The following is a 10270-nucleotide window of genomic DNA, read 5'->3' as shown; positions in this document are numbered from 1 at the left end:
AAGCATAAGATATTCCAGCAAAGAGTAACTGCAGAGGAGGAGTTTATATGGGAGACAGATGAAGGGAGTGATCAGCTAAGTAGCAGCAGGTGCTCCTCATTAGGAGAGCTAAGGGCAGGGCTGGGAAGAACTAATATGACACAAAATAGAATAGAAATGAATAACTAAGAAACACAGATTAACCAAAAGGGAAAATTAGAGAATGGCAAATGGACTGGAGAAATTTAGATAAATAATCTGAAATGGGAAAAAAAATATATTAAGATAACAGAAAACCATAAATATGAAGAACAGCAAAGATTAAATAAACAGGAATGTTGAAAAGAGATCACTATAAGAAACACAAATGAAGAGTAAACTGAGAAGAGTAGGTCATACTTATTTAAATGACAATTTATACGTAATAGGGAGGAAAAATAATGATAAATGTGAAGGATGTGGAGGGATAGAAAATGTAGATGTATTGATGAACTGCAAAACATATGAACCTGAAAGGAAGAAATTGAAAAGAGTTGAAAGGACAGGCCAAGAATGGAGTCTTAAAGGATTATTGGGAAATAAAGGAAATATAAAAGATATTTATAGATTAAGGAAAGCATTATTTATTTATCTTCAGAATACAAAATTAAAAAATAGAATTTAATAGATGTAAAACAATGTTGCTACACACTCATGAACAGTAGGTGGCGGTATGCACGCCCCTTCCCTAGAGCCCGGTGGGATCGAAAACATTTTGAATGGAAATCAGTGGGGAGAAAGTAATAAACCTTTGGTCCCAGTCGCTCTCTGTCACTGATTCCAGATATTATGGTTGTGTATTTAAATAGTTTTTTTTTTTTTTTAGTTTCTCTTTGGTCAAAATCTGGTCAAAACCCATCAATGAGATCGCACCAAACAGGAAGTTAAATGCACAAAGGATCCGGTAGATTTCCAAATAAAACACGTCCGATCTTAACCCATGATCCTTTTTTTAACTAGTTTAATTAGTTTCTCCCGTATGCCACGACGTAATGCATTGATCTGAAAATCAACCTCAGACGCAACGCACGCAGTGGCGAGGGTTTGATCCGTCAGATGGAGTTAAATCACAAAGAATTCAATGTTGAATCGGGGCGGCAGCTAAATGCTAGGCGATGGGTAGCAGCCAAAACGTTGCAATTTCACATAATCCTGACGAGATCCGAAAAACGTAGCAAAAACTAGCAAGCGGGTGATTATGTATGTTCACTAAGTAAATATTATGTACAGGTGCTGGTCATAAAATTAGAATATCATGAAAAAGTAGATTGATTTCAGTAATTCCATTTAAAAAGTGAAACTTGTATATTATATTCATACATTACATACAAACTCATATATTTCAGATGTTTATTTTGTTTAATTTTGATGATTACAAATGACAACAAATGAAAATCTCAAATTCATCATATCAGAAAATTAGAATATTGTGAAAAGGTTCAAAATTGATGGCCCCTGGTGCCACACTCTAATCAGCTAATTAACTCAAACCACCTGCAAAAGCCTTTAAATGGTCTTTCAGTCTAGTTCTATAGGCTACACAATCATGGGGAAGACTGCTGACTTGACAGTTGTCCAAAAGACGACCATCGACACCTTGCACAAGGAGGGCAAGACACAAAAGGTCATCGCTAAAGAGGCTGGCTGTTCACAGAGCTCAGTGTCCAAGCACATTAATAGAGAGGCGAAGGGAAGGAAAAGATGTGGTCGAAAAAAGTGTACAAGCAAGAGAGATAACCGCACCCTGGAGAGGATTGTGAAACAAAACCCATTCAAAAATGTGGGGGAGATTCACAAAGAGTGGACTGCAGCTGGAGTGAGTGCTTCAAGAACCACCACACACAGACGTATGAAAGACATGGGTTTCTGCTGTCGCATTCCTTGTGTCAAGCCACTCTTGAACCACAGACAGCGTCAGAAGCGTCTTGCCTGGGCTAAAGAGAAACAGGACTGGACTGCTGGTGAGTGGTCCAAAGTCATGTTCTCTGATGAAAGTAAATTTTGCATTTCCTTTGGAAATCAAGGTCCCAGAGTCTGGAGGAAAAGAAGAGAGGCACTTCATCCACGTTACTTGAAGTCCAGTGTAAAGTTTCCACAGTCAGTGATGGTTTGGGGTGCCATGTCATCTGCTGGTGTTGGTCCATTGTGTTTTCTGAGGTCCAGGGTCAACGCAGCCACATACCAGGAAGTTTTAGAGCACTTCATGCTTCCTGCAGCTGACCAACTTTTTGGAGATGCAGATTTCATTTTCCAACAGGACTTGGCACCTGCACACAGTGCCAAAGCTACCAGCACCTGGTTGAAGGACCATGGTATCCCTGTTCTTAATTGGCCAGCAAACTCTCCTGGCCTTAACCCCATAGAAAATCTATGGGGTATTGTGAAGAAGAAGATGCAATACACCAGACCCAACAATTCAGAAGAGCTAAAAGCCACTATTAGAGCAACCTGGGCTATCATAACACCTGAGCAGTGCCACAGACTGATCGACTCCATGCCACGCCGCATTGCTGCAGTAATACAGGCCAAAGGAGGCCCAACTAAATACTGAGTGCTGTACATGCTCATACTTTTCATGTTCATACTTTTCAGTTGGCCAACATTTCTATAAATCCTTTGTTTTTATTGGTCTTCAGTAATATTCTAATTTTCTGATATGATGAATTTGAGATTTTCATTTGTTGTCATTTGTAATCATCAAAATTAAACAAAATAAACATCTGAAATATATGAGTTTGTATGTAATGTATGAATATAATATACAAGTTTCACTTTTTAAATGGAATTACTGAAATCAATCTACTTTTTCATGATATTCTAATTTTATGACCAGCACCTGTAAATAAACCCTACACTTCTCGCTATAAATGTAATCAAAACCCATTTAAATGCAGAAACTGATTGAAATTATTGATTTTCCCACTAAAAGTTAGAGAAATCTCAGCCATGTTTATACCAAAATGTTACAGTTTCACATTATCTTGAAAAATCTTTGCAAGAAACGAACAAGCAAGTGAATATGTACATTCCCTGAGTAAATATTCTGGCAACAAACTATACATTTCTCACTAAAATGTAATCAAAACTCATTTTAATGCAAAAACAAACTCAAGTCATTAATCTTTCCACAAAAAAATGAGCGAATGTCGGCCATATATATTTTTTTCTTCTTCTCCCAGCTGGAATCTTGAAAGTCACGTGACTAGGACGTAAAACAATAGAAAGCGTATAGGCAGAAGAAACGTAACAGTACCACAAAAAAATGGCCATTAATGTACCTCCACTACGTTTTGCAGTGTGGACCAACGTAGTGGGGGTACATTTTCCCATGAGACTGGGTTGCCTATGAAGGGTAGCTTCAATCTCTCTCATCCATGTCTGTTTTGTCTGCTCATTCTGATCTTGGTGGTTTCCCTCCAAACAGCATCATTTCACCCCTGAAAATAGGCAGCTTGAATTCTTTCAGTGGTTGCTTCTTTTTCTGCTGGACACCAAGAGCATCAAGTGATGTGGAAGCTGGATCTGCATACACTGAACATTCCTATCTCAAAGCCTGGTAAAGAGAAGAATAGCGCTTTCTGAAGGAGGACTGATGGCTAACCATGAACATGTGAACATTCCTTCATGTGGTTTTTCAGATTAGCTTCAGTTTCTCCCAGGTGGAGGGATTGTGTAAATCTAAAAGACAATAGTCTACATCTCTGAGGTAATCATCAATGGTGGATTCAATACTACTGCTCAATGTCTTGGTTGATTGATTCAAGTAGAGAGGTTGTTTTGAGCTTGGAAGGATTGTGTCCTGGATCCAGGAGCAAACTGAAACTCTACCCTTCAGGTGATGGTTTGTAGGAGGGTGGACAGGCAGGTGGGCTCCTGGAGGAGGGCTGCGGCAAACAGGCTTGGTTGGTTGCTAGGAGGGAAAAAACAGAGACACGGGATTAGATCTGCTTTGAATAGAAATCTAGGAGAAAGCTGGTCGGTCATATACCACGCTGGTAGCAAGAAAGAACTGACGCCCTCCTGCTGGTCCCAGCTCCTTAAGTAGGCTCCAAAATTAACAGAGATGAGCTGCACCTGCCCATCACGTCCTGCAGAGAAGAGAGAGAGACAGACCTGCAGTATGACTCACCCTGAATAATTTTGTGTAATCACTAAAGGTTTTGACTTCAATACTCATTGATCCCTAAAGGATACCTGCTGCTTGTGAAATCTTTTTTAAATTTATTTTCATTTTGGTTGTCTGTTGTCTTCTTTTATATACAGTAACTCCTAAAAGGCTGCTTCGAGACTTTTAAGAGTTACTGTATGTCTTCTGCAGTGTCTATTTTTCTCTGTTTTGCTTTATTTTCTTTTTTCATGCACTGTTTCCTGTCTCTCTCTTTCTCTCTGCTTAGTTCTTATCCCGTATTTCTTTCTCACCTCCCTTTCTGTCACTGTGTCCATTGTATAAGATTTTACTCCCTATATAACTTTCACTAAAGTTTAATATACAAATATCAAGCAGAACATTATAGTCTGCATGTGAACGCATAAAGCTCTGGGACACCTATTCCCGGAGCTATAATAAAAAGAAGAATGTGAAAATGAACAAAAATATATTTCTTTTTCTCTTGGTGAATTTAACTTTTTAGGATTTTAATGAGGTAAAATACTTATTTCCCACAAATTACTAACATTTGGATTATACAGTCAGGGTTAAAATTATAGCATGTAGAAATAGGACAATATAACCTGCAGAATTTCTTCTATGGTTAATTAAATATGTAAAGTGTAAACAAATCTTATTATATATATTATAAATTGCAATGGAGTGGGTAGGATAGGGCTAATTAATTATATATATATGTTAGAGTTTGTTTTACTTCAAGGAAATCTAGTGTTTGGGCATGTGTTTTTGTTTTTTGGGGGTGGGGGGAGCAGAATTCAACAAAATAAAAAGGAAACATAGATAAATAATGCTCTCTTTAAGCTTGACAGGATGTGTGTTGTTGGGATGTATATCTAAAGTTTTTGAGCGCCCAGACAGATACTAAAGAACTGCAGCCATTAAAGGGCTCTATACCATACTGCAGAGTAAGGGTTTTAAACAACAGGGGGCCAATGATTCTGTGGGGAGTGTCGGGTATAAAAACATGGGTTAAATCAGAAAGAACAGCAGAGTAGCATTATCAGCAGCATTCCAACTAGAACCATGGATACAGTTGACATGAGCAAGGGCAAGGTAAGCTTAAAGATATCTGAATTTATGTGAAAATGTGAATTTATTAGTTGATAAATAGATATTTTAAAGTACATGAACTGCCAAACAACAGACGTCTGTTGGACATTGGTTTTTATGCTACATATGCTCGGTCCATCATAATCTTGATTTAGTCCGGAAATAGTTGGTAAATATTGGGGTGTGTTTGGTCAGTCTGATTTTGTCACACTATAGTCCAATAATAGAAGTTGGAAAGACATTGAAAACCCAGGTTTCAATGTATTTTCAACAATCTAAAAGTCTTTCCCCCCAAATACCAGACATTGGTTCTTAGGCTAAATCGGGTGACTCCATCATAGTTTTGATTTAGTCCAAAAACGGTTGTTGAAAATTGGGCTGTGTTTGGTCAATCAGATTTTATCACACTTTAGAACATTAATAGATGCTGAAAATTATGGCTTTTCACCTTTCACTTTTCAAACAAATGTAGAAATCTTTTGGATCTAATAGATGTCATCTTTTAAATGTCTTTTCAACCATCTTTTGTTCAGTATGTAGCATTTATCTTATGTCTCCTGCTTTACAGATTATCTTCTATGAAGATAAAAACTTTCAGGGTCGCTCCTATGAGAGTAGTGGTGACTGTGATGACATGTCCTCCCACCTGAGCAGATGTAACTCCTTCAAGGTGGAGTATGGATTTTTTATTGTTTACGACCGCCCCAACTTCATGGGAAACCAGTATTTCATTAGAAGGGGAGACTATGGTGACCACATGAGTACGATGGGCTTGAGTGGTGGAATTAGATCTTGCCGTATGATCCCCTTGGTAGGTATAAAGACAAAAATATGATTATTATGATTTTTGTTTAGTCGTAAACGTTGCGTCATTGAGTAATTATCCCTCCAAACAGTACAGGGGAGCCTACAGGATGAGGATCTATGAGAGAGAGAACTTCGGTGGTCAGATGTATGAGCTGATGGATGACTGTGAAAACATCATGGATCGCTACCACATGTCCGACTGCATGTCCTGCCACGTGATGGACGGTCACTGGATGATGTACGAGCAGCCCTTCTACAGAGGCAGGATGATGTATCTGAGGCCCGGAGAGTACAGGAGCTTCAAGGAGATGGGATACGGAGGGATGAGGTTTATGAGCATGAGGAGGATTACGGATATGATGTAGAAGCTACAAAAAGATATAGAAAGAAATAAAAAAAATACATATATTTAAACAAACTGTTGATGTGTCTTTGTTCTTAAATAAATTACTCACAAAATACAATTAAATATTACACATTACACATTTCAATGTCAGAGCAAATATACAATATTGAATATGGTGGAGTTTTCTCCAATGGGGGCTGTAAACTCAGACATATACCAAAAACCAATCAAATGTATACTAATTTATCATACCAGTATATTTATTTGAATGCTAACAAAAAACATTATAAAAACCTAACATAATTTCATGTACAGGTTTACTTTTTGTACATAAATGTTGTCCTTTTGAGGTTTTGTGAAGGTAAGTCTGTGTTTTGCATGGTCCAATATTGCATGGTCCAGCTTTATATCTTTTAATATATAAAAATTATTTATTTTCTGAGAATGTGTTTATTTAAAGGTACACTATGCAACCGGTGTTGATTTTCCAGCGAGACTCCCCCCAGAGGGCGAAAGTAAAAGTGCACTGTCGTAAATATGCACAGCTGTTCTCCACGTTTCTCCGTCAAGCCAGGCGCGGTTGTTTTGAGCTTAGCAGACAGGCCAGCGCAACGAATGACTAATGCTGCGTTCACACCGCAGCTGGCGCGACAGAAGCAGCGAGTTTACATGCAAAGTCAATGGTTGACGCGCGTCAAGGCGCAGCAAAGGAGCAGCAGGCCCAGCACGTCTGAGCAGCTGAAGCAGGGAGAGAGACACAGCGCTGATGATCAGAGGCTATGATCTCTCCTCTTCAACAGTTTATTGACGCCTAAATTAACTTAAAATGCAGAAATCTGCCGGCAGAATATGCAGTTTGGATTATTTAGATGAAAAACACCTACCAGCTGCCGCGGTGAACCGTGAGGACGTGACCTGGCCAGAGGCTGCTGATGAAGGGGTTCCTTCTGTCGGCGCACCGCTGGTATGTGGGGGTCTGAGCGGCTCCGACAGAAAAAATATTGAAGGCAGGATAATAATCTGAATGAACTGACTGCACTGAGTACGTTTTCAGGTGTATTTTCTCATTTAAACACATATTAAAACTACTTTATTCCAAATGATCACAGCAAATATAGCTGCAAGGCAGAGAAAGGATAGTGAAGCTCCGCCCAACGTGCGTCAGACACACTTTTGCACCGCACAGCCAGAGCAGCAAAGCTGCTTCAGCTGCGCGTCAGAACTAACTGGTTCAAGCAGCAAAAATGAAGCAGCAGACACGATTTTGCTGCTTTTGCTGCGTGAACGTAGCATAACTGCACAAGGATCGCCACTGTGCTAGCAACGAGAATGCTTTTAACTGGGGGGTGTAGCAGTTCTCGCCGTAAAGCAAGACTGACTCTCACGAGACTTCTGAGCCTGTGGGTGCGGGTCGGTGCTCCTGCAATTGCAAGTGCAGTATTTCCCCCACAGACCACCAGGGCGGCCGAGAATACCTTTGTTCAACCTGAAATGACTCATTTAATCATCCAAAACGTTATGGAACACATTAATTAACTGAAAAATGTTGCATAGTGTGCCTTTAACTACTATAACAACTATGAAAATTAACAAACCTCTACAAAAATGTAATTTTATTATGTTATTTTCCATTTGAATCCCAGAGTGTTAATGCTTCTTTCCCTTTTTTGAAAGAAATATTTAAATCAGTCCTACCAGTCTTAATCCATAATGGGTCAGATCTTGACGTTTGAAAAAGGAGGCAGGCTGTCAGCAGAATAAAGTCGTAGCCTCGTTGCATGCAGTTAGCCAAGCCTTCTTGCTAAACCAGGTCCTGGAAAAGGTATTTTCTTGCGCTTTTTCTCTCTCTCTCCAATGCATCTCCAGATCCCACGACTTGATCTGTCAATGACACTGCAAAACGTCTTGGCTGTGGCAGGAGGTGGTGAACAAATATAGTTCCTATCACCTCAGGTCGCTGCTTAGCTGTGCCCTGGAGGACATATCCATTTGGATTCAGGGTATACGTCCTCCAAAGGCCAGATTCGTAGGCCGATTACATCAAAGCGCAGTGTAGGTACCAGACTTGCTCGGGTGGTCAGATCTGCTCAGGTCCTGAGCATGCCAGTGACGTTACGCTACATGATTGGCTGAACCTTTCCACTTGATGTAAAACATTATGGTTGCCCAGACAACGGTAATACAATCATGCAGCGTCAGAGTGCCTAACCGGGAGCTTCTGTCGTGTTAGCATGTCTAACGACCGATGAAGTTTTACATGATCGATAAAATACACATATATATATATATATATATGTGTATTTTATCGATCATGTAAAACTTCATCGGTCGTTAGACATGCAAACATGACAGAAGCTCCCGGTATATATATATATATATGTTTATGGTGAACAAAGTAACTGTCAGACCATGATATAGAGGGGGAGAGTGTCATGTTTTATCTAAAGCTCGGACCCACATGCAGAAAAACCAATTCAGAGAGACCAGAGGAAAGGTTTAACAGGTTTTATTGAAGAAGTAAAACAGAGGGAGAAGTGTTGCTCTGAACACTGTAAAGTGAGGGGAAGACACAGCGGTAAGTTCAGGCTCAGTGGGGATTTTGACTCGTGAACTTGGAGAAGAGGATTTGGTTGCCGACTCACGTTTCCAGAGAAGTTGTTGAATCCTTGACTCCTGTCTGTGTGCCGTGGTTCCAGTGTTTGTCTGATTTGGTGGAGGGCGGAACAGGGTTTACCCAGAATGCGGTTGTTAGAAGGTGAACGGAGAAACTGACTGCCACTCAGATTTCCTGCGATACTTGAACGAGTCGTAGTGGAGAATAATCCCTTTCTTGGTGAGAAGCTCAAACGATCTCTTGGGGAAAGTGGATCCAAACCTCCTGTTTGAACCCCAGCTCAGTTTGAAGCTCAGTTGATCCTTCCAGGGAGAGAAGGTCCGAAACATCCAATTTGAAGAATGACTTAAAGGTACAGTGTGTAATTTTCAGCGACATCTAACGTCCAGACTGCAGACCGCAGCAACATGAACATCTCCCCCCCACCGCTCCCCCCCCCCAACAGTACGGCAAGCGTTACGGGACAAAATCTCTTCCACGACGTCCGCATCACCTACCTTCTCAAGTGAAGAGGTTTGTTTACATAGATAATTTTAATACTGCCATCTATTGTTCAGTACCGTCTCAGTTCATCTCTCTCAACTTGCTCTCAACTAGTTACTTTCGAGCGTAATGGGCAATCTCGCAATCGCTAGTTTGTTGGCTCTGCGCTGCCGTAGCGCAAAGTTGTCTGCCTCCATGGCTGCGAGACCCGCTCCTATGTAATTATAAATAACGAATTCTAAGGCAACGAAAATATTAAGGTTAAGAGGCTGAGCTCGTAGATGATGATAAATAACATAGTTATGTATAATATATTACATTTCTGACTGTATATCCCTGTAATTATTACACACCGTAGCTTTAATGCCGAGAGGCAGAGACAAAAAAAACAAAGTTAAACTCAGGTTGACAAAAACTCAGTTTGACGTAGCAAAACTCAGCTTGGCTAGAGTACCCAAAACTTAAGAACTTAAGAACACTCCGTCTAACGAGGTGTGTGAGGAGGCGGACCAGCACCAGGCGCCTCCTGGTGGATAAAGGGAGACAAACACAGACACACAAACACAGGAGTCCTGACAGAGAGCTGGGTAGCGCTGTGGCTAGCTGTGTTTAGTAGCTAACAGGCCATATTAAGCTACACTACTTTTAACTTTGTGTCAACAACAATCGTTTTTTCTTTTTTTCTACAAGTAAAATAACTGTTTCATATGTCCAAAATCTCTACAAAAGTCATTTTTGAGATGTTAATTTTGTCTTTTCTGTCCTCAGATCTCAATAAAAAGAA

At 40.1% G+C, this 10270-nt stretch overlaps 1 protein-coding gene across 1 annotated transcript; it reads left to right on the top strand.

Moving 5' to 3' along the window:
• Positions 1–5100: 5100 nt before the first annotated feature.
• Positions 5101–6444, top strand: LOC119777886 (gamma-crystallin M3-like). Its single transcript, XM_038276889.1, has 3 exons — positions 5101–5239; positions 5805–6047; positions 6133–6444. The coding sequence occupies exons 1-3, from the start codon at positions 5210–5212 to the stop codon at positions 6406–6408; spliced, it is 549 nt and encodes a 182-aa protein (XP_038132817.1). The 5' UTR covers positions 5101–5209; the 3' UTR covers positions 6409–6444.
• The last annotated feature ends 3826 nt before the right edge of the window (positions 6445–10270 follow it).

Source organism: Cyprinodon tularosa, unplaced genomic scaffold (assembly GCF_016077235.1).
Source record: "Cyprinodon tularosa strain WSP-4 unplaced genomic scaffold, ASM1607723v1 ctg1289, whole genome shotgun sequence".
In the NCBI taxonomy this organism is placed as follows: domain Eukaryota; kingdom Metazoa; phylum Chordata; class Actinopteri; order Cyprinodontiformes; family Cyprinodontidae; genus Cyprinodon; species Cyprinodon tularosa.
Note: the sequence above shows the minus strand (reverse complement) of the source record. Positions and strands in the feature narration are given on the sequence as shown.